This window comes from Cervus elaphus, chromosome 22 (assembly GCF_910594005.1).
Source record: "Cervus elaphus chromosome 22, mCerEla1.1, whole genome shotgun sequence".
Lineage (NCBI taxonomy): Eukaryota > Metazoa > Chordata > Mammalia > Artiodactyla > Cervidae > Cervus > Cervus elaphus.
In genome coordinates this window covers 56159142-56182108 of record NC_057836.1, presented here as the reverse complement: position 1 = coordinate 56182108, position 22967 = coordinate 56159142, and the positions used below count along the sequence as shown (strand labels likewise).

Below are 22967 nucleotides of genomic sequence, written 5' to 3'. Positions count from 1 at the left end.
CAGATCCTGCCTCATCTTGATTCCCCAGTGCTAGACTGGCGGACCATGAGTGTGTGTACATTTGTGTGTGTGTGCACATGTACATGGGCTTCCCAGATGGTGCTAGAGGTAAAGAACCCGCCTACCAATGCAGGAGGTGTAAGACACTTGGGTTTGATCCCTGGGTCAGGAAGATCCCCTGGAGGAGGGCATGGCAACCTACTCCAGTATTCTTGCCTGGAAAATCCCACAGACAGAGGAGCCTGGAGGGCTATAGTCCACAGGGTCACAAAGACTCGGACAGGACTGAAGCGACTTAGTACGCATGCATGCATGCATGTAAATACATGAGTGTGTATGTAAGGGGAATGCATAAGTTCCTTGCTATATAAAGTTGCAAACACATTTTGTATAAAGTTCTAAACATGTTTTAGCACATTTATTTTGGGAAATCAAGTGCTTAGTCCTTCAAAAATTTTTACTGTACAAAATAGAACCTACTACAAAATAATATTTACTCCAAAATTTCATTATTTCCGGCTGTCAGTCTTTTTATAACATGACAGAGGTCCTATTAAAACGCGTTATTTCAGCCTAATCTAAATTCAGTCTAATCCATATCTGAAATGTGTTTTATCTCATCTTTCATATCTTTAATCTCAGCTCGGACTGTTGTTAAGTTAGATATTTTCTCTTTTAAGAAAGCAATTTCTTTCTCTCTCTGTAGTAAGTCAGTAACCAGTCTCCCAATGCGTAGTGTTAAATCATTTATCAATGGTTCCAAGCGGGAAAAATCCTTCTTTAGATTATATACCTTTGGTTTTAGATCATTTGCAAAAGTCACTGTCTTTAGGACTTTTGCTCTGTCACTTTCTAAGCTTAAAAACCTATTTGTGTGCTTGTTGAAATCACCCTGTAGATCAGAAAGTATCTTCTTAGCAGAGTTAATTCTTTGTGAATTTTCAGATGCTGTCTTTCGGAGCATTGCTGTTCGGTCGATGCTACTTGAAAGAAGGTCACCTATGTTTTTGACTGTATTTTTTTCTACTTTTTCTATTTTATTTTCCAGTTCTTGTACAGAATCTGTCAATGATGCTACATCAGTTACTAAACCTGACATACGTCGTATGTCTGTTTTTATCGTTGTAATCTTGAGACCGATATCTTTTGCCATGGAAGTTGTACTTTGGTCTACTTTTGCAACATCTTGAGAAACCGTTGTCAGATTGTTGTTCAGTATATCCTGCTTTTCACTTATCCTGTTGGACCAGGTTTTTACTTCATAAATTTCCTCCTGTAGATGCTTTAGATGAGTCATTATTTGAAAAGCCTTCAATTGTTCTATGATAGCTTCAGACTTCTGACACTGTAAGAAAATATAGTACCAGAATAATTAAATTGATTAAAAACTTAACAGTTAAGATACAACTTAAATTTTAGGTGTCATTTTTTTTTTCAGGTGTCATTTTTAACTATAAAGTTACTACTCTTCTGGAAAGTGTTTGGTAAAAGATGCATTGTGTATTGCTAGTGAATAGGAAGGAAAACATTAAATTTCATGTTACTACAAATGGCATTTTCCAGTTCTTTTTGCACCTTTAGTCCTCAGTAGAGTGACAAAATGAACTCAGTGAGGGACAATGATGTTTTTTCAGTTGCTGGAGAAGGAGGAGGAAGCCACCTGCACGTACGTGTGTGTGTGTTAGTCGTTCATTCATGTCCGACTCTGTGACCTCATGGACTATAGCTGGCCATGCTCCTCTGTCCATGGAATTCTCCAGGCAAGAATACTGGAGTGGGTACCCATTCCCTTCTCCAGGGGATCTTCCCGACCCAGGGATCAACCCCAGGTCTCCTGCACTGCAGGCAGATTCTTTCCTGTCTGAGCCAGCTGGGAAGCCCCTCTTGCAGACGAGCGGTGGTGGATTTGAGAGGTCATGCACTGCTGGGACTTGTATAAAACAGGTAACTAGTGAGAACATACTCTGCAACACAGGGAACTCTATTTCTACACCGTGGTGACCTGTGTGGGAAGGAGTCCAAAAGGGAGGGGCATATATGAAGAAGGAAAGCGGCTGATGCATTCTGCTGCACAGTTGAAACTATCACAACTATACTATGCTTCAGTAGAAATTAATTAAAAATAAATAAATTGGGGGGATCAAACAAGACGACATGACCTCTGAAACACAAGTTTGTTTGCAGTACAAGTGCCAGAATGAAGGGACTTTATTGTCGAATTACTTTCATGAAAACTTTTTTGGGGTGTTGAACTAATTCCATTTAATTAGTGATCTCTGGAGAAGGCAGTGGCGACCACTCCAGTACACTTGCCTGGAAAATCCCAGGGACGGAGGAGCCTGGTAGGCTGCTGTCTATGGGGCTGCAGAGTCAGACACGACTGACGTGACTTAGCAGCAGCAGCAGTGATCTCTAAGTTCCTATAATGTTTTTCGGCATGTGAAGTCCGAGGGACGTAAAGATGAGCACAGCTTCAGCTGTGGCTTCAACTCAGTTCAGTAGTTAATAGAGATGATGGATGTGTAAACACAAAACAACAAACAAACAGTTATCTCCAGGTTCTAAAATCCCATGATTCCAAATACAAGTCATTCTCTCTCACCTTTTGGGTTTTTCAATGCCATCATCCTTCCCCACCATCCATTGAAAATTGATGTCTCTAAACTGTTTTGGTTTCACTTGGACACATTAGCTGATGACCATTTTGAATCACACAACTGCCTGGAAAAACTTCAAGTTGTTATTTTTGTTGTTGTTGTTGTGTATATGTGTTATATAGTGGTTTTGGGGAAGCTGAGTTATTTTACTGCATTTTGAATGTTTGAAGTTTTGTTGCATTGTGCTATTAGTTAATAAAGTTAAGAGGAAAAGCGGAAAATTAAAGTGCTGATTATGGTGATAAGATGGTTAAGTATCATGAACAATACAAAATTGAAAATTAAAGCACACATGCTCAAAATCCATCCATGTTGTTGTCATATACGGCAGGATATCCTCTCTTCTGGTGACGGAATATATAAATGTATTAAAGTATCATGCTGTGCACTTTAAATTTACACAATGCTATATGTCAAATTTACTTAATTAAAAAATAAAACACACATCAGGCTTAAGTTTCAATCAGAAGATTAACTTAACGCCTGTGTGCTGTGTGCTAAACTATGAAGAAAAAAAATTAACAAATGTAAAATATATTGTCAAAGCCGTGTCCAAACAGATATACATTGTGATTACATTGAAAAAAGGAATTCCATTTATAACATTAAGAGTCAGTTGTTCAACTTTAGCACATTTAACTTTCAGCTTGTTTCCTAGGAAGGCATTGTTTTAAAGTGGAAATTGTCTATAGCTTCCTACTAAGAATCAAAACCAGCTTCATCAGCAACATTTACTGTGCTGACATGTACTAGTTTGGTCAACATTTTCTGCTTTCAAGAAGTTTCTCACTTAGTTTGGGAAAGAAAAATAATGTAAATAGATTATTTAAAATTCAGAAAAAATAAGGAATAAAAAACGAATATGCAGACTGAAATTTTTTAAAAAAAATATGCAGTTCAAAGTCAGCAAGTTTTTTCCAAAATAACTGTATTTCTTCGATATGTTTTTTTTTGAATCATCTTTCTTAAATTGCATTTGCCTGGTTCACTCAGGTAACCTGCTGGAGTTATTTTGGTAACATTAACTTAGTTCTACTTAATGCAAATAAATATTTAATATGCTTGGAATATTATTTTTATGGCAGCTTAAAAAAGGAGCAGTCATATAGTTGCAAAGAAATGACAAGCTGAAATGTGGCAGTAAAAAAGTTAATTCAAAGCCTCAATACCCCTTTCTTGCCCCATCGTATATATTTGGTTCCAAAAGATATTTTAAGATTTTTCTCAATAGGTTTATGCAGTGTTGATTAGTGGTGGGGAAGGTGGCCCAAAGGTTTTTTATTTTTTTAATCTTCATAAGAAGTTGGATTGTGAAAATGTTATAGTGGGTGTGACAGTAATGAATAGCCACAGCTAGGAAGGAAATCAAGCAGTGGTTGCAAAACCTTAAGTTTTATTTTTTAGGGGAAATTTTTACAACAAATTATATATGCTGAAAGAGATTCTCAAAGGTGAAAGGAGAGGGCTTACTTTCAGATATTTCATTCTAGGTTATCATTTATTAATATATCTATTCTAGTAGAGTAGATATAACTTAGTAGTATTGAACAATGAAGACATCTCAGAAAGGGCTAACTTTATTCTTAGAAGTATTAGATCATTAAGAAACTGCTAGTAAGCTTCTTGTTTCACTTGTCAGCTTATAAAAACAGTATATTATGAATTTCTATTGGTCTTCACTAAAATAGAAACTCAATACAGTATAGGAATAGCCTAGAAATTACTTCACGGAATTATGTTTAATTATTATTACATAACGGCTTGTTTAATCTATTTGCCTAAGATGAACAGAAGAGTTGGAATCTATCAGCAGCTCAAAAGATTCACCCAGTAATTTAAATATCTACTAATATTCCTATTCCTATCACATAAACAAGGTACTAAGCTAGATGCTTTCAAATTGTGGTGCTGGAGAAGACTGTTGAGAGTCCCTTGGACTACAAGGAAATCAAATCAGTCAATCCTAAAGGAAATCAACTGCAAGGAAATCAAATCAGTCAATCCTAAAGGAAATCAACACTGGAAGGACTGTGGCTGAAGCTGAAGCTCCAATACTTTGGCCACCTGATGAGAAGAACCAACTCAATGGAAAAGACCCTGATGCTGGGAAAGATTGAGGGCAGGAAGAGAAGGGGGTGACAGAGGATGAGATGGTTAGATAGCATCACTGACTCAAGGGACATCTCTAGGAGACAGTGGAGGACAGAGAAGCCTGGCCTGCTACAGTTCATTGAATTGCTGAGTTGGACGCAACTTAGCGACTGAACAAGAAGCAGCAGCTAGATGCTGCTCTGTAATGTTAAACATTGTCTTAATCTTCAAGCTAAAGCAACGTGAGTCAAGGGAATGATTTTTGGATCCAATCTGCCTTCCAAAAACTTTGCTAAAGGATTTTTGAACCATCCTAAGAGACATGGAAATTGTATTATCTCTAGAATTTAAAACCACTTAAAAGCCAGAAGGGGCTTCCCAGCTGGGTCAGACAGTAAAGAATCTGCCTGCCATGCAGGAGACCCAGGTTTGACCCCTGGGTTGGAAAGATCCCCTGGAGAAGGAAATGGTGACCCACTCCAGTATTCTTGCCTGGAGGATCCCAGGGACAGAGAAGCCTGTTGGGTTGTGGTCCATGGGTTCATAAAGTTGGACATAACTGAGTGACACTGTACACTGTAAAGCCAGAAGAGATTCTAGAAATTATTTGGTACAATTTCCTCATTTTACAAATTTAAAAACTGAGCCCCCAGACTGCCCCAAAACACACAGAGTTAGTGGCAAAGCCTAGATTAAAAGATTCCAGTATAAAGTTTTTTTCTCTTCCACTGCTTTCTCAGTCTTCCTAAACATCTATTGATTCCTTCTTACACCCAAAGCCCACATAATTTTAGGTCACAGTTAAAACTTTTGAGGGACTTATATCTAGTTTAATGGCAACATAGTAGTGGACACATTTGGCTGAATTACGGCCTTTTGAATTCTCAAGATAGTGCTACCGATAGCCGATTTCTTTTTTTCCTCCTTGGTTGAACAGCAGCAGGTACAATGGGAGGTGAGCGGCCTCTGGAGTTGGACAGACTCAGCAGCGAGATTGTAAGATTCACAATCTTGATCTGTCTCCTCATTTGTAAAAGGGGGTCTCATAGCTAGCAAGGCTGTGGTGAGAATTTGCAATAACACATGCAAAGTGCCTAGCACAATGCCTGGGACAGGGTAGGCACTCAATACGCAGAGCTGTTAGCACGATGAAGGACCGCAGGCCTCCTAGCAGTGGGGCACATAACAGGCTCCAGAAGGCTGGTTCTGTCTTCCTCTGCTTTGTAAAGCTGGGATGGAGCATTTTGACTTGTGTGAAATTAATAGTTCATAGCTGAACTGAATAGTTCATAGCTGAACTGAAACAGATGCTGGGTGAATTTGCAGAGCACACCAAATCTGTTTGGTGAATTTGGAGCATCATTAGTTTATAATGACATCATAATAATCTTTGCTCAAGATTATAGAGTCATACAAAGACCTACAATTAGATTAAAATTAAAATAATGCTATTGGGAATTCCCTGGTGGTCCAGTGGTTAGGACTCCATATTTTCACTGCCAAGGGCACTGGTTCAATCCCTGGTCAGGAAACCAAGATTTCCCAAAAGTCACACAGAATAGCTCACCACCCCCCCCCCCCCAAAAAAAAAACAAACCAAAAACATTAACTTTGTATCTTACCAATTTAGTTTTCTATCAAACCATACAGGCTAATAAATCAACATTTTTCATTGTAAAATATAAAAATTCACCTTTAGTCAACAGCTTCTCATCTTAACACAAAATTTAAAGAACTATTACTACAAATACACTTTTTTTTTTTTTGCAAACAAATAGGATTTATTAAAGAGAAGTACAAAGCTATCAGCATAGACACTGAGGGGGGTAAAGAGTCCCCCCAAATTCACTTTTTAAACTTTAAAAAAAATTAGGTGCTTGTTTTGTAAGTGATTTATATGAGATAATGAAAAAAAGTGACACAGTATTCTAGAAGAAACTGACAAAATTTATTATTAATTACAAAGATACAAAAATGTGTCTTAGAACATGGTAATCTTCCTTAAAGGAAAGACTAATAATGTAGCTTAATATTTGATACATTAGGGAACTTTCTGAAATTTCAAGTATCTGGGTTAAATAAATGAATTTAAGAAACACAGGAAGACAAATTAGGTACATTTAAATCTCTATAATTACACTTTTTAATAGGAAAATGCCTGAGAAAAGGAATATATACATGTGTACATACATGCGCACAATATTTTCTCAAGAAATATTTGCAGAAGTGTAGCTTTCATATTCCTTGTAACTGTCACTATAGAGCTCAGTGACCACCTTATTTCCATTTTATTTTCTGTAACCATCACTATGACACATATTCTAGTTAACAATAAAAGATGTATCAAATCTGGTGACACACCAAAAAATAGGTAAATATATAAAACTGAAGAGTACAAGAGATCATATCTGTCCTGGCAGGATGGAGGCTGAAACAAAATAGTTTTGGCTAACTTTATAATCTATTTTATGAGTGTGAAAATAAAGAAAAACAAATACAATTTGCCAGTGCACACAGACAAGAACTTAGACATTCAGATGTCAAGAAATTTGGGGTGGGGAGGGAGGTGGGAGGGGGGATCGGGATGGGGAATACATGTAAATCCATGGCTGATTCATGTCAATGTATGGCAAAAACCACTACAATATTGTAAAGTAATTAGCCTCCAAAAAAAAAAAGAAGTCAAGAAATTTAATGTTAAGATTCCAGAAATTAATGCTATGCTCCTTAACAGTAGCACTCTTTCAGCCTTACTTTTCTGGCTGTCTACTATAAATCTTCCTAATCCCAATGTAGTATTCATTGGGAACTTTTCCAAAAATGTACAAATTTACATAATAAAACCACCTGACCACACCTATCTTTTATAACTGACTTCTTTCAAGTTCTTTGTGTTTAATTCCACCGAAATCGCATTACAAAACTGGGACTATAGTTGGTTATTGGCAAGAAGAAATAAGTAAGAACTTTACTTCTGTGTGCAAGTTGAAAGTTAACTCAATACCTTGGACACTTTTTTTTTTTTTGGTTTCTTTCTTTCTTTCTTGAAAGATAATTGCTTTACAGAATTTTGTTGTTTTTTGTCAAACCTCAACATGAATCAGCCATAGGTCTTGATACATCAGTTTACCAATAAAAGTCTTATGTGCTCCCCCAACCCTGTACGTTTCTGATTATCATTATTGCAAAAATCTGTCTAGACCTCCCCTTAATTTCACCTCAATATGTCCATGTTTTATTCCTTGTGACTCTATTATATAATTTTGTGTAAATTAAAATTTTGTGTGTGCTCTACAGTAGAAACTGACACAACATTGTAAAGCAACTATTCTCCAATAAAGATTAATTTAAAATAAAAAATAAAATCACTGCGTGAAACAAAATTTGGTTGGGTGGTTGGTTTGGGGACTCTAAAATAATGACATACTTTTAATTACCATAATTATCACATTATTTCTCAATATGCTGCTTTTTCCTCTTTAAAATATGCCACAGGTTTATTGGTATATTTTTATTATAAGTAAAGTAATTTATCTAGTGATCACGTACTGAGCAAACTCAAGAGTCTGTAACACAGTTAGAACCTTAAAAAAAATAAAGGTATACAAAGATGTTCCCAAAGTCCAAGCATCAAAGGATCCACACTTAATTCAAAGGGAAAGTCTTCAAAAAGAACAAGTTTACTTTTGAAAAAAAGTTCTTACAGTTATCTGTAACAGTTTAGAACCTTAACAAAAAGTAAAAATGTTTCCCAGGCTCCTCAGTTTCCAAAAAGTGCATATCAATTCATTGCAAAGCACCCCAGGCATGTTTTATTTTGGACAAAATTGTCTGGCTTCTTAGCCTGCAGTAAACTGCAACAGAAATGAAGAACTGGCAGAGGCAAACACATTACTGATCAACCTGATGGTAAGATCAGGTCAATGCAACACTTTTTCAGGTGACAGAAAAGGTATAAGGAAGAGACATTAAGATTTGAAAAAGAGCAAACTGCGGTCCTTGAGTAAGGAGACAAACACCTCTCAATAGCTCCTGGGGACATTAATATATTTGGGTCCAATATAACAGATGAAATTCATAATGATGTCCATTAACTATTAGAAAGGGGATTCCCAAGTGGTGCTAGTGGTAAAGAATCTGCCTTCTAACGAAGGAAACACAAGAGACTCAGGTTCCATCTCTGGGTCAGGAAGATTCCCTGGAATAGGAAATGGCAACCTGCTCTGGCATTCTTGCCTGGAAAATTCCATGGAAAGAGGAGCCTGGTGGGCTACGGTCCATGGGGCCGCAAAGATTTGGACGCATCTGAGAGACTGAGCAGACACACAATTATCAGAAAAACATTTAAAAATATTAAGTACATACTTCAAAAAAGCAGAGAAACATTTAAAAAATATCTCTATTTAAAATGGTTAAAATGAAAAGCTTTATTGCTTAAAAAGATAAGGTTTGATTATTTGGATAATCCATTTTTGTGATATCTCACTTACTTTCTAATAATTTAGGATGAAGTGAGGCATATGGAAATAACTCAAAAGCCTGGAGCTAATCAGCTTGTGCATAATAGTGTGGTTCATCAGAATAAATGCAGTGCATTTAGAAATCACTGTCGATTTCTTTATTTTCTAGATTATATTCTTCTGGAGTCCCCTTTTCTCTTGCGCTTGAATATACTATAAAATCATGAACTTTTCCTTTGAGAACATCCAGGTCATTCTGCATCTTTAATATGCTATTGTCATACTGAATTCCTTCGAGGGTCTTCTGCATCTCCATGATTTCAGATACTGCTTTCAGCATGTCATCTTCCATGTTAAACATCTGAAGGGTCAGGTCTTCCATTTTCTTCTCTGTCCCGATCAGATCCTGAGAGACTCTCAGAACAGAGCGAACAGCACTTTCAATTGTCGGCAAATGTGTCTTGCATTCTTCAACTTTGGGTTCGTAGCTGGAGAGTTTGTTAGTCAGGTCTTCATCTCTGGCCAACAGAGCATGCTGCTCCTCCTCTAACTTCTCCACTGCTTTTGAGTCGGAGCCAAGCTGCTCCTCTACTCGCAGAAGATCCTCTTCTTCCTGTCTCTGTATCGTTCTAATATTTCTTACTGTGCTATCCTCCAAATCTTTTAGCCTTTCAGTGAGCAATTTTATTTCCTGTTCGGCTGAGTTAATTTGGACAGTGACTTGAGAATGTATATGTTTTGATTCTGATTTGAAAACGTCTGTATTAACGTTCATTTCTTCTAGGCTTCTCTTCCAGAAATCTGTAACATTCTGGAATTTCTCGTTAAGGCTTTGCATCTTTTGGGTGAGCATCTCTTCACTGTTTTGAATGTCATGCATGATTCTTTGGAGGGTGGCTACTTCCTGCTCAAACTGGGTCACCAAAGACATGGAGGATGTAGCTTCCTGCAGGATACTTTCAGTAGAGGCAAGCTGCATTTATAACACAAAACAATTCCCAAGGCTACTTAATAACTTTTATATTAGGGAAACACACTTTAACAACAATGTGCCAAGTTCAAATTCTGAAGATGTCTAAAATATCCAAGTACATCAGAATCATGCAGACAAAAATAATTATTACTTAATAGTTTTTTAAAAAAAACTTTTAAAACACATTTAATAGATTAGGGCTATGGTATAAAAATAAAGCTGTTTCTCATCCCTTGGTATCCACCTGTGTGGGATTGGTTTCCCTGTGGATACCGAAACCCATGGATGCTCAAATGCCTCACATAAAGCGCTGTAAAATGTCACAGAGTTTGCGTGTTATAAACTTTAAATCATCTCTACTTATAATTCCTAATACAATGCAAATGATATGTCAAGAGTTGCCAGTGAATGGTGAATTCAGATTTTGTTTTCTTAAACTTTATGGATGTTTTCTTTTCAAGTATTTTTTATCCATGATTGAACACTTGGATGCGGACCCTATGGATATGGAGGGCAAACTATAAACATTGGAACTTGTAACCCTCAATATTGATTATTTGTGCACTTTCAAATATTCCAAATAATGTTAAAGAAGCCTGAAATATATCACATTTCCTTCTTTTTTAATTCCAATGTAAATCAACTTAATTGTCATTTTAAGAGTTACTTAGCTTTTTAGAAACTGATTTAGTTATAAAATTTGTTAACTTTCCTAAGTTCTATGACTCTGGAAGACTTCCTGCCTGAAAAGAAATTTGTTGACTGAGTTTTTGCAGAAAAGGTACAAGTTTTTGCAGATCTTATAGCTATCACAAAGGCAAAAAGTGAATTAAAAGATCAGTTTACAGAGACAACTCATGTCAAATAGTAACATGTTCTAAGTATCTATAAATTATGGTAAATTTTAGCAGATATCTAAAAGTATAAACATCTAAAATCTATAAATATGGTAAGCTCCTGGCATCTCCTAATATGCCCGGAAGATAGAAGGACCAGCTTGAGGACCTCTTTCTTAGTCTACCTTCACACCCAGATAACAGCCTTAGAGACTACAGGAAGGGCCTGGAAACAATCTTTAGTTTATCAAATGTCTGCAGCATTATGTTGAAGACATAGCACTGACCAGACACAGTTTTGCCCTTGCGCAGTTTAGTTTAATTGGAGAGAAAGGGAAGTTTACATGCGCTTAACAAGGAAGAGTAATGGAAGCAATTACCTAGGGTGTCCAAACCAAACTTCAATGACCAAGGAAAATATTACAGAAATAATATCTAAGACCTGCTTCTAGTTACTTCCTCTAAATCATCCTACACACTACAGCCGGATTTACAATTTTAAAAACTGCTGTGTCCATCATGTGTGTGTGTTAGTCGCTTAGTCGTGTCTGACTCTCTGTGACCCCGTGGACTGTAGCCTGCCAGGCTCTTTTGTCCATGGAATTCTCCGGGTGAGAATACTGGAGTGGGTTGCCATTTCCATCTCCAGATGTACATCATGGTGCAACATAAAAAAAACCTTACTACTTCCTCATACTCCTAGGAGGAAGTGCCAAATTCTATAACCCCTCTATGTGCTATTTTCCTCCCACTTTGCCTAGCTAAGTTCTTTACTTTGTTCAAGACTCAGGCCAGGCCTTAACTCCTCAGAGCAGTTCTCCTTCATGGCCCTCGCTCTGAGAGCCTGAACTTCTGTAGCACCTATTGTATTACATATTTACCACTTATTTGGCACTTAGCACATACAATTCAAGAATTCTTGAGTGTTCAGTCTATACCAGACTTGAGCTAGACACTGAATATAAAAATATAGATAAAGTACAGGCCTTGACTTCACAATCTGATAGGGGAGATAGTGTTTTGGATCTTCTATGGCATGTATTCTGGATCCCTAATAAGATGTACTGAGTGGACTCTGTTTCACGAATAGGAACTAAGGGTACAGAGAAAAAAGACAGCGTTAGCCCTAAGAAGCAGTGAAGGAGACAAACGAATTAACAACAACAATGAAAATCACAGTAGATGATAATTTGTGTCATGCCAGAATTAGCACAGAGAGAAGGCATGCTTAGAGGAGAAATTAGAAGTCTGGAGGCAATGAGGAGGTTCAGACTCTCAAATCTGACACTAACAGGCTGATAAATTAAACAGGTGAAGCTATGAAAGTTTCTAAATTCCTTAAAGGAAGAGACCATGTCTTATGCCTTTTTGTAGTGCTCATATCTCAGGGTATATGATGTTTAGGAGGAAAAACATCCAGGAAACCTCCTGGGTCTACCCCAGTCAGGACCTGAAGCAGTTCTAGGTGATACTGGGAACAATGCATAAACAGTGTCATTCTGAAACTGTTTAAATATAATTTTTTAATGTACACATGTAGCCATAATGCAAGTTCCTTTAAAAAGCAGTTTTGAGAAATACTTGTACATTGGTAACAGTATTATGTTTAGTTGCATTTTTAGCAGCACTTTGAAGAGACAAGCTTATCTTCATCCAAGGTAATTTCTTGTTTGGGCTTCCCAGGTAGAGTTAGTGGTAAAGAACCCTGCCTGCCAATGCAGGAGACATAAGAGATGCTGTTTCAGTCTATGGGTCAGGAAGTTCACACAGAGGAGGACATGGCAACCCACTCCAGTATTCTTGCCTGGAGAATCCCATGGACAGGGGAGCCTGGCGGGCTACAGTCAATAGGGTCACAAAGAGCTGGACATGACTGAAGCGACTTTGTACCCAGGCAAGATAATTCCCTGTTGAGGCTGTTCACCAGAGCATCACTATAACCTAGAGGCAGTATAACCCAGGAGACCCCGGGGACAAGAGCAACTTTTCAGGACAATAAAGGTCTCAAGATTTAATCTGCAATTAATGAGTGACTGGGGCTCACTCAGGCATGTCTGACTCTGCGACCCTATGAACTGTAGCCCGCCAGGCGCCTCTGTCCGTGGGATTTTCCTGGCAAGAATACTGGAGTGTGTTGCAACGTTTCCTGTATCGCAGGCAGATTCCTTACCGCTGAGCCACCGGGGAAGTCCTGGAACACCACAATAGTTAGCATTTATGGGCTGTGAATATATTTTAATAGTTTTTCATTTTTTTTAAAAAGTTAAATTCTTAAATTTATTACTGCTTGAAAGTTTTCAAAGAGTTTGCATATATATTGTATCTCATTTGATTTTAATAAAAGTTTTGTTACTCTCATTTAACAAGTGATGAAACAGAGGCCAAGAGAAGTTAAAGTGATTTTTCCCAGGTCACACAGTTTTGTGAGAGCCCAAGTCTAACTGTTTTCCCTCCTATTGTATTAAGCTGGCCTTTAAGGGCCTGCTTTGTAAAGAGGCAGCTATTGTTAAATTACTTGTAGGGCAGATTGGGAGAGAAAGAGCTATGTGAAGATGGAATATTTCTTGAATCCTAGGATGATATTTTAAATATCTGCTTCAAAAGCAGTTATTCATTTACTTTTAGTTGAAGTATAGCTGATTTATAATTTTATATTAGTTGCACATGTACAACATAGTGATTCAATATTTTTATAGATTATACTCCATTTGAAGTTATTACAAACTAATGACTATATTTCCCTGTGCTGTGAAATACATTCTTGTTGCTTGCAAAATCTTTTTAATTGCTGCCAAATTTTTTCATTTAAAAAGGAAATCTTTGGGACTTCCCTGGCAGTTAAGACTCTGAGCTTCCACTGCGGAGAGCAAGGGTTCAACCCTTGGTCAGTAAATGAAGATCTTGCATGTTATGTGACATGGCTGAAAAAAAAGGAAATCTTTCTTCAATAGCATTTAAGTACATGAAATTTCTATTTCCTGGAATTTTTCTATCATGTTTGCTCTGATTAGAGGGCCCTAGATAACTATAATCAGATTTTATCTTGAGCCCTAGGTCAAAATACAAACTCATGCAACACCTTCCCAGAGACCCCTAAACTCAGGCTCCATGCAATTCACCGGCATGTGTGAGGGATAATTTTCATCCAGGATTCTTTTCTTCTGGGGGATTTTAGGCTCATTCTATGCATCAGGCTGCAGGAACTTAGGCCATCTATTTAATTTCTATTTTTGCAACATCCTTGCTTACCCTGGTGCCAAACATAAGGCCTTTTCTACCTTATGACAGGAGTAAAGGTTTAGTGAATGAATAAATGAAAAAAACCAGCCACAATGCCCAATGATAGCTTGGTTCCTGGTAGCCAGACAAGGCCCACCTGATGCCTTCCTGGTTGCACCTGACCCACTTTTGAGACAAGTAGACAGTTAAAAATTTTTTATCTGTCTCACATTTCTAAAAATCACAGTAATAATGCATTTGCATTTACAGCTTGAAGAAATACAACATAGATTTGGATTTTAATTTTCATTTGGCTATAATCAATATTTATTTTAGGTTTGTTGTTGTTTAGTCACTAAGCTGTGTCCGACTCTTTTGTGACCTCATGAACTGTAGCCCGCCAGGCTCCTCTGTCCATGGCCTCTCCCAGGCAAGAATACTGAACAATTCCTACTCCACGGAACCTTCCTGACCCAGAGATAGAACCCGTGTCTCCTGAATTACAGGCAGACGCTTTACCATCTGAGCCACTGGGGAAGCCCCTTATTTTAGGTTAGTCATTCTTATATGCATATGAATATGCATATACTTGCCAAGTAGAAATAAAACAAAAATCGGTGGATCTTTGCCCAACAAGAGTTACTATTCTAAGTTTATACCTAAAAATCAATTATATTTTCAGCACCCTAGATACTTGATATTTAAATAGAAAGTTGAGGTCACATCAATATAAGAAGATTGGTCCTTTTAAACAATAACATTTGTTATATATTAAGAAAGATCTTGTCCTTTCAAAATGTAATCTAAAGTTAGCTTAGACTGAAGGAAGAATGTGAAGAAATAGGAAAAACAGCAACGGTTAAAGTACTGATGGTCTAAAAGGCAGGAAAAAAGAATTTATGAACTGGGGTAGAAGGGTGGCAATGGGGAAGAAAAATGGTAAAATCTCTCCAAATATGTCAATTAATAATTACCTTTTCTGAAATTAAACTGACTTTACTTTGAAGCCCTTGGAATTCACTGGTTTCCATCTTCAGTAACTGGTATTGGTTTTCCACCTTTGCAAACTTTTCTGACTGCTGAAATACAAACCTAGAAAAGGTGAAAAAAAAGTCATTACTTTCTAATTCATACCCACTAAAGTCTAAATGTTAAAGCAGTATTTTTGCCCACTTCTGGTAAGGACAACATAAATTCTGGTATAGGTAGTTTATTTCAACAAACATGAGTTTAAAAAAGAAACAAACATGAGTTTAGTTTATTTCAGCAAATATTGGGAAAGCTTGATGTGTAGTTGGGTACTGGTTTAATGCAAATAAGAGTGAAACACTGCTCTTATTCAAGTTTACAGCTCAGTAAGTGGGATGTGGTAACATCTGTAATAGAAATTACATGCAAGAAACATTTGGAAGAAAGAAGTAATGAATTATTTAGAGTGAGATATGTGATCTCTCCTATTTTTTCAAGGCGATATTTGAGTAATATCTAGAAAATAAGTGTGTTACACTGAGATGTAGGACAAGCAAAAGTTATCTAAGTTAAAAAAGCTTTTAAAAATAAAACTGTAGGAGAAGAGAAAAAAGCAGTGGAGTGGAAGAGAGAGGTGATGATTATTAGAAGTAAAAAAATATCAGGAGTCAAAACTGAAAATAGGAATCATTGTCCATGTGACAATAGAACACATATGCTTTTCAAGGTGTGTAATATGTACAGTTGATTATACTCTAAATGATGAGCTGCATAAGTGTCCTTTAGATGCCAGTCTAAAATTGGAATGTATTCTCCATCTGGTAAAGGGTAGAAGCACAAAAAAATTATCCCAAACTTAAAAACAACAAATAAACTTTTGTTTGTAAGGACTTGAAATGACCAGGCACAAAAGGAATGTTTTGGATCTAGCACCATCTGCGTTAAGCTATTTTGACTCAATTCTTTGGGCCCAGAAAAAGTAGCCGCTGAAATTGTGTATTTATTGTTATCAAATCACCAACTCGATGGACATGAGTCTGAGCAAGCTCCAGGAGTTGGGGATGGACAGGGAAACCTGGCATGCTGCAGTCCATGGGGTCGCAAAGAGTCAGGCACGACTCTGACCGGAACTGAGTCATCAAAAAGCAGTGGCACAGGGAAGTCCCTACTGGTCCGGTAGTTAGGACTCGGCGCTCTACTGCCGAGGGCCCGGGTTCAATCCCTGGTCGGGGAAGTGAGATCTCGAAAGCGGCAGACCCTGTGGTGTGGCAAAATAAAAAAGCAGAGGAGCAAGACCATAGGAACCGGAAGTGACGTGACTGTCGCGCAGTCATGTCCAACTCCTGTGACCCAGGCCAGAATACTGCAGTGAGTGGCTGTTCTTCTCTCTGGGGAATCTTCCCAACCCAGGGATCGAACCCAGGCGCCCCACATCGCACGCAGATTCTTTACCAGATGGGCCACAAGTGAAGGCCGGTAGGAACTGGAGGAGTGACTTAATCAGCGTATGCGGGCCAGCGGTTCAAAACCTTCACTGCACATTGGAGTCACCTGGCAGCTTTAAAAATGTGTAATGTCTAGGTCCTACCACAGAAATTCAGACTTAGTTGATTTGGGATGTGACTATGACATAAATTTTCAAACCTCCCAGCCAAGTTGAGAACGACTAATTGACGGTATTGTAAAAAGAGTGGAAGACAGAGTGAAAGACAAACATTTAAAGATTCCAAACCTCAACGGAGAGGTGAAAGGCTTCTGAGTTTTGTGAGTCAAACTCTTAGTCATCAATAGGCTGTTACTTAAAACTGTACAAAACTAAAATGGACTTTTTGTGTTTTTAAACAAATGTTTACAATGTTGGATGAAATAAATTTCTTTTGATAACGGCTAATATTTATCTTTATTTTTTTGGCCTCCAAAATCACTGCAGGTGGTGATTGCAGCCATGAAATTAAAAGACGCTTACTCCTTGGAAGGAAAGTTATGACCAACCTAGATAGCATATTAAAAAGCAGAGATGTTACTTTGTCAACAAAGGTCCGTCTGGTCAAGGCTATGGTTTTTCCAGTGGTCATGTACGGATGTGAGAGCTGGACTGTGAAGAAAGCTGAGCACTGAAGAATTGATGCTTTTGAACTGTGGTGTTGGAGAAGACTCTTGAGGATCCCTCAGACTGCAAGGAGATCCAACTAGTTCATCCTAAAGGAGATCAGTCCTGGGTGTTCATTGGAAGGACTGATGCTGAAGCTGAAACTCCACCTGGCCACCTCATGCGAAGAGTTGACTCCTTGGAAAAGACCCTGATGCTGGGAGGGATTGGGGGCAGGAGGAGAAGGGGACGACAGAGGATGAGATGGCTGGATGGCATCACCGACTCTATGGGCATGAGTTTGGGTAAACTCCGGGAGTCGGTGATGGACAGGGAGGCCTGGCGTGCTGTGATTCATGGGGTCGCAAAGAGTCAGACACGACTGAGCGACTGAACTGAACTGAATATTTATCCTATGAGATAAATGATTTAAGTAAGCAAGCCCAGGTTGCATAATTAGTACAGATTGACTTCTTCTGTGTGTTAATATGAACTTTTAAACAAAACTTCTAGTTGTTAGAAAACACTATTATCCTAATTTCAAAGAAAGATGTGTCAAAAACTCTTTTCTGATTGGCTATTTCATTCTTGGCTTTTAAGAGACCAGTAGACAGAGAGGAAGAAGAAAGACCACTCTAAAGAAATGCCTAATTTCAGGAATTGGTTTTATCATCCATTACTCCACAGTGTTAACGCATGGATTTCTTCTATAGACCAGTGTGTTCATTTAGAATAACATCATTATTATACAGGGAACTTTTTGTGAAGGTTGAACCATTAAAATTCATTACAGGACTTCTCACTTTATTTAATCTTTTTAATGCTGTCTCTGCATGTCTCAAAATCTCAAATATTAAGCAAAAACTTGAAGAAAACTGTATTATATGAGTGATCATTTCTGATGATAATTTGCAGTTTTTTTTCATAGTTAGCATCTCACCAAAATGGAAAAAAAATTCACCATTTCTACATATGAATAGTGCATATAAGAAAAAACAGGTATAAAGTTTATTTAGTGTGTAATGAAAATAATCAACAGTGGTCTGTATGATGGTGAGTTAAAATACATTTGTTTTCTTTTGTGGCCACACCCCATGGCATGAGGGACCTTAGTTCCCCAACCAGGGATGAACTTGAGCCCCCTGCAGTGGAAGCTCAAAACCCTGACCACTGGACCACCAGGGAATTCCCAGTTTATTTTTCACTTAGAAGTGCCAGACACTATTCTAAGAGCTTTATAAACATTAACTCATTTAACATTAAGGATGAGGATGAAGCCATTTTCTAGAAGCCAAAAATGTACACCGAGAGAAGGTGGTTTTAATTCTGAAACAGTAATTTTTGAAACTGGCATCCGGATTAGTGCCCAAGGTGCTTTGTTTCATTTTAGGGATTTTCAAACAGAAGCAGTTCAAAACCTCCTTACTCCCATCTTCTTTCCCTTAGATAAGACAACAGTTAGGGTCTGCTAAGGGCTAGGAGAAGAAAGAAAATGATTATAAACAATTCTAGGCTAGGGATTTCTATTTCTAGGATCTTGGCCTGTTTGTGGATTAATATTAAAGGTGTACAGCATATCCTACTGGTTGAATGTGAAGCTGGGCAACTTTGGCTCTGCCATCTGCTAGCTGTACAACCACCCTGGGCAAGTTATGTAACTTACCTTTGCTAGTTTCCTCATCTGTAAAGTGGGGATTAGGGTGTTGTAGAGATTAAATAGGTTTATATTTATAAAGTTCTTACAGTTCCTGGAACATAAAACATCAACTATTCTCTTTAAGTACCTCTTTAAGTACTTTTTTTTTTAAAGTACCTTTTTCTTTTGAATTGCTTTGTGCACCTGCATTTCCCATTTTCAGACAAGCCTACAGTGGTAAAATAGATCAGGTCTCCCTTCTACTTACACTTGATATCATTAGAAGCTCCAGGTCTGTTTGAACCAGCCTTGGGTTTACAGCCAACAAAGGACGGAATGAATGGATGAGATCCACTAAAAGGAAAAGAAGCACTCTCTTACCCCATGTTTTGCGGCCTCTTTTCACTATCATAGTTAAAGATTTTAAAGGTATGGATATAGAGGAAAAGGCCCTAGATGAACTGGTTACCTTAGTGTAGGCCTTAACAAAAAGAATCTTTCTGACTCCTTCATAATCCATTGCAGTTTACAGAGGTCTCATATAGACTCAGGGCCTTTAGGAATAAACCATGCATTTCCTTGTGTTGGAAGACAGCTGATTGAGGATTTATATACACAGGATTTTCTCTGGCTCTGTTTCAATTAGTAATAAGAAAGAGGCAACCCCAAAGAAGCTATTATCATGAACCCTCTGCAAGAACGGGAGTTCCAGGGCCACTACTAGGGTCAGGACCCATTTAGCCGTATTTCATACCACAACTTCATTTTTAACATAATACTGGAAGTTCAGGAAAACAATGACCATATTCCATTAAAAAACAAACAAACAATTAAAGGATACCTCTGTCTTTTAAACTCTAATGACAACAAAAGCTGAAAAATGGAGTTAGCCAAGATTTTGCTGTATAAATGATTTATAAAGTTGTATTAGTTGATAGAGGAAAAAAAGTCCTGAATTATCTGATTGTTGAAAGAGCTTTTGACTTTTGATACATAATTATCACAAATGCTATGGCAAACTTTTATAAAAGCAATTAGAGAATCTGTTTAAATTTTCAGAAGAAACCTAAAATTTTACAATGGAACTTCTAGTTGACTAAATTTGTGTGTAAGAAGAAGCTTTTAAGACTTTGTGTTTTGTTTAGTAACTTCATAACCTTTAAAAACTTTCTGAAAGCATAATGTCTTCAATACTCTTATCTGGAAAATATCCTTAAAGAATTTATAAATGAGGCATGCAAACCAACACTCAGGCCCTACAGTCCCGAGCAACCCTTATCTCCATCTTATTGTTAAGCTGACAGCACTTCATTTAACTGAAAAATGTTTAAGTACCACCATTTTATTACGGATTGTCTCTGCTTATTTTCCAAACAAGGATCCAAAGACTAAAGGTTTGAAGATACTGAAATGGTGATGCCTTGAAATCCTCCATGGACAGTGCAGGCGTTCAAAACTCTGCCCTAACTTAGACTCACTCCTAAGCTGTATTTAGGCAAACATACTCATCTTTGTATTTAAAAAACTAGGACAGTGTCAGTACAGTATGCGTTCTCAACAGAATGATCTCTAGGTGCTAATCCTAGTGGTAAAAATGTCAGTGGCTTAGTTATAATTCCAGTGTGCTTTTTAGTATTTTCAGAATTCTAAATATTTTTTAATGTAGAAAATTCTTCCTAATGACTTAATAATTTGTTATTCCCAAATTTATCACGAATAGCTATTTGCTATAGTGACTGAATTTATACTTCAACTCTTGTGGCAAAAGATTTCACCAGAGCAATAACAATCATTGAATCTGCCCATTTTAGAAATAATCTTTGAGCATTGTTTTATTATGTTGCAAAGACACAGTTCAAATAAAATCTTCCTACTTGAATAGAACTTGTTTATTGTAGGCACTAACAGTAAATTCCTAAGCTGAAGTGTCTGCTTTTCAACAGCTTTTTCCTATTAGTGTGCCTTCCCAGGATAGTAACTAAATTATTGAAAAGCTGAACATTTTCTGAAGTACTTTATCTCATATGAATATGAATCTCTGGATAGTTAATAAGAATTAATAAATTCAGTAACTAAAACCAGTTGTATTAGGTTCCAGAAAGAAGCAACCTATATATTTTAGCCTACTAAGTTCTAGTTCTGAGCAACTTTGCCAGCACAGTTTTTGATTTACCCAAAGAAACTCATGCATTTTAAGGCATAAAACCAGTTTATTTAAAATAGTAAATTCTGTACATTTAAGATAAAAATATTTGATAAATAGACTATATTAGTAAGATAACAGTTTACCTCTTTGAAGAGAATATTTAATAATCAACATTTCACTTTATTGTATTAGTAACATACTTTATTGACTTCGACTCACGATGAGTGATCAGTATACTTCAAAATTTACTAGCATCAAAAATAATCTAGACGAGAGAACGTCTGGGGTCACTTCTAGAATCCAATTACTCTTGAATACGAGTAACTATCTTCTAGATACTTCAAAAATCGGTGAAAAATGGAGGGAAACTCTAAAGCATCAGTCCCGTTATTAAAGTGAAAGAGGTTAACCCTAAAGGATATGGTTGAGAAAAAGAAGTTGGTTGTAAGGTTATTTTTTAATATTCATTTTTCTTATGACATCATTATATCCCTATTTGCTTGGCTTAAAAACTATACATATGTACTTTCGGTGAACACAAGTTCTGTGCTTCTGTAGCTTTCCAATACTATAAAATTCAATCTGTAACTTCGGCATAGATTTTGAACGCATGCACACTGATTCAAATATGAGCACTCCTCCAAAACTTGATATTATCATGAACGTTGGTTCTTTAAGATGAAAACGAATTTTTTTTCAAGTTGTAAACGTTGCCACAAGGCATTGATGGGGTGGGGCAAATTTGTCCCAATGCACAGCGGACAGGAAGTAACGGGTTATAAAAACGGGAACGCTTCAGTCGTGAAGAACGCGCGCTTAATGGAAGTTTGGCCGAATGTACGTTGCTTAATGGTGAAAGTGAAATGAAAGTGTTAGTCACTCAGTTGTGTCCGACTCTTTGGGACCCCACGGACTGTAGCCCACCAGGTTCCTCTGTCCATGGGATACTCCAGGCAAGAATATTGGAGTGGGCTGCCATTTCTTTCTCCAGGGGATCTTCCCAACCCAGGTCTCCAGCACCTACTGGCAGATTCTTTACCATCTGAATCACCAGGGAAGCCTCTTAATGGCTGCCTCATTCCCAAATATTAGCCTCAACTCCAGTTGGGCGATCAGGCACGCAGGCAGTACAAGAAATGAGCGAAAGGGAAAATAAAAGCTGGGTCGTCCCTTCTTTGGGGTTGATGCAGAGAAACAGAAGCAGCAAGTTTGGGAGCTGGTGGTCAGCAGGATGCCGAGCAGTGCGGGGCTGGGGCAGAGGCGGAAGCCCAAGCAGAGGGCGAGCACGGGAGGCCAGACACGGCCCAACGGCCTCAGACACTTACCAAGCCAGGCCCAGGCACGTCCCCAGAGACAGCAGGCTCACGCCGGTACGGGGGTCGGCCCAGCCCCTGCCTCCACCACCCCGAGCCTCGGGGCTCTTCCCGCCCTCGCTCCGCTTCCCAGGCTCCGCCGGGGCTCCCTTCGTCCCCGACTTCTTCCGGCTCTTCACCTCGGACATGTCTGGAGGTCCCGAGGACAAATAGAGGGACGCCTCTACAACCTTGGGTAGCGGGACGTGGCCGCCTTAGCCTCTGCGAGACAGCTCGGCGCTGACCGCGCCCCCTTTTAGACTTGGCACCGCCCAGAAGCCAGCCCCCTTCCCCTCCCTCCCGGCCATCAACTCGCTGCTCCACAGCGTCTCCCAGCCACCCGCTTTCGAGTCCCTCCAGGTGGGGCAGGGGGCAACCCTACGTCGCCAAACCTCTGCTTTACGAATGCAAGCCCGAGGATACCGAGGCTCCCGGGCGCGTAGTGGCCGTCAGGACGCCAGGGGGCGGGGCGGGGCGGGGCGGGGCGAGCGAGGCGGGGCCGCGCGCGCCACGTCGAGCGCGCCGCCGCCTGGGCCCTC

At 38.5% G+C, this 22967-nt stretch overlaps 1 protein-coding gene across 2 annotated transcripts; it reads right to left on the bottom strand.

Annotated features, from left to right (window-relative positions):
* Nucleotides 1-403: 403 nt before the first annotated feature.
* On the bottom strand, nt 404-22871 carry LOC122679832 (IKBKB interacting protein). Of its 2 annotated transcripts, none has more exons than XM_043880599.1 (3): nt 22402-22871; nt 15211-15328; nt 404-1345 (listed from the first exon to the last, which is right to left on the bottom strand). In XM_043880599.1, exons 1-3 carry the CDS (start codon nt 22575-22577, stop codon nt 590-592), a joined length of 1050 nt encoding a protein of 349 aa, XP_043736534.1. In that variant the 5' UTR covers nt 22578-22871; the 3' UTR covers nt 404-589. The 2 variants fall into 2 exon arrangements, with proteins under 2 accessions (XP_043736534.1, XP_043736533.1); XM_043880598.1 differs by lacking the exon at nt 404-1345 and adding an exon at nt 9151-10181.
* Between the last annotated feature and the right edge of the window lie 96 nt (nt 22872-22967).

Coding starts and splice junctions, on each gene's coding strand:
- LOC122679832 (XM_043880598.1), bottom strand. CDS start 22,577: ATGTCCGAGGTGAAGAGCCGGAAGAAGTCGGGGACGAAGGGAGCCCCG. Junction 15,329..22,401: donor ACGTGCCTGGGCCTGGCTTG/GTAAGTGTCTGA, acceptor CACCTTTTCTAG/GTTTGTATTTCAGCAGTCAG. Junction 10,182..15,210: donor TCAGTTTAATTTCAGAAAAG/GTAATTATTAAT, acceptor TTATAAATGCAG/CTTGCCTCTACTGAAAGTAT.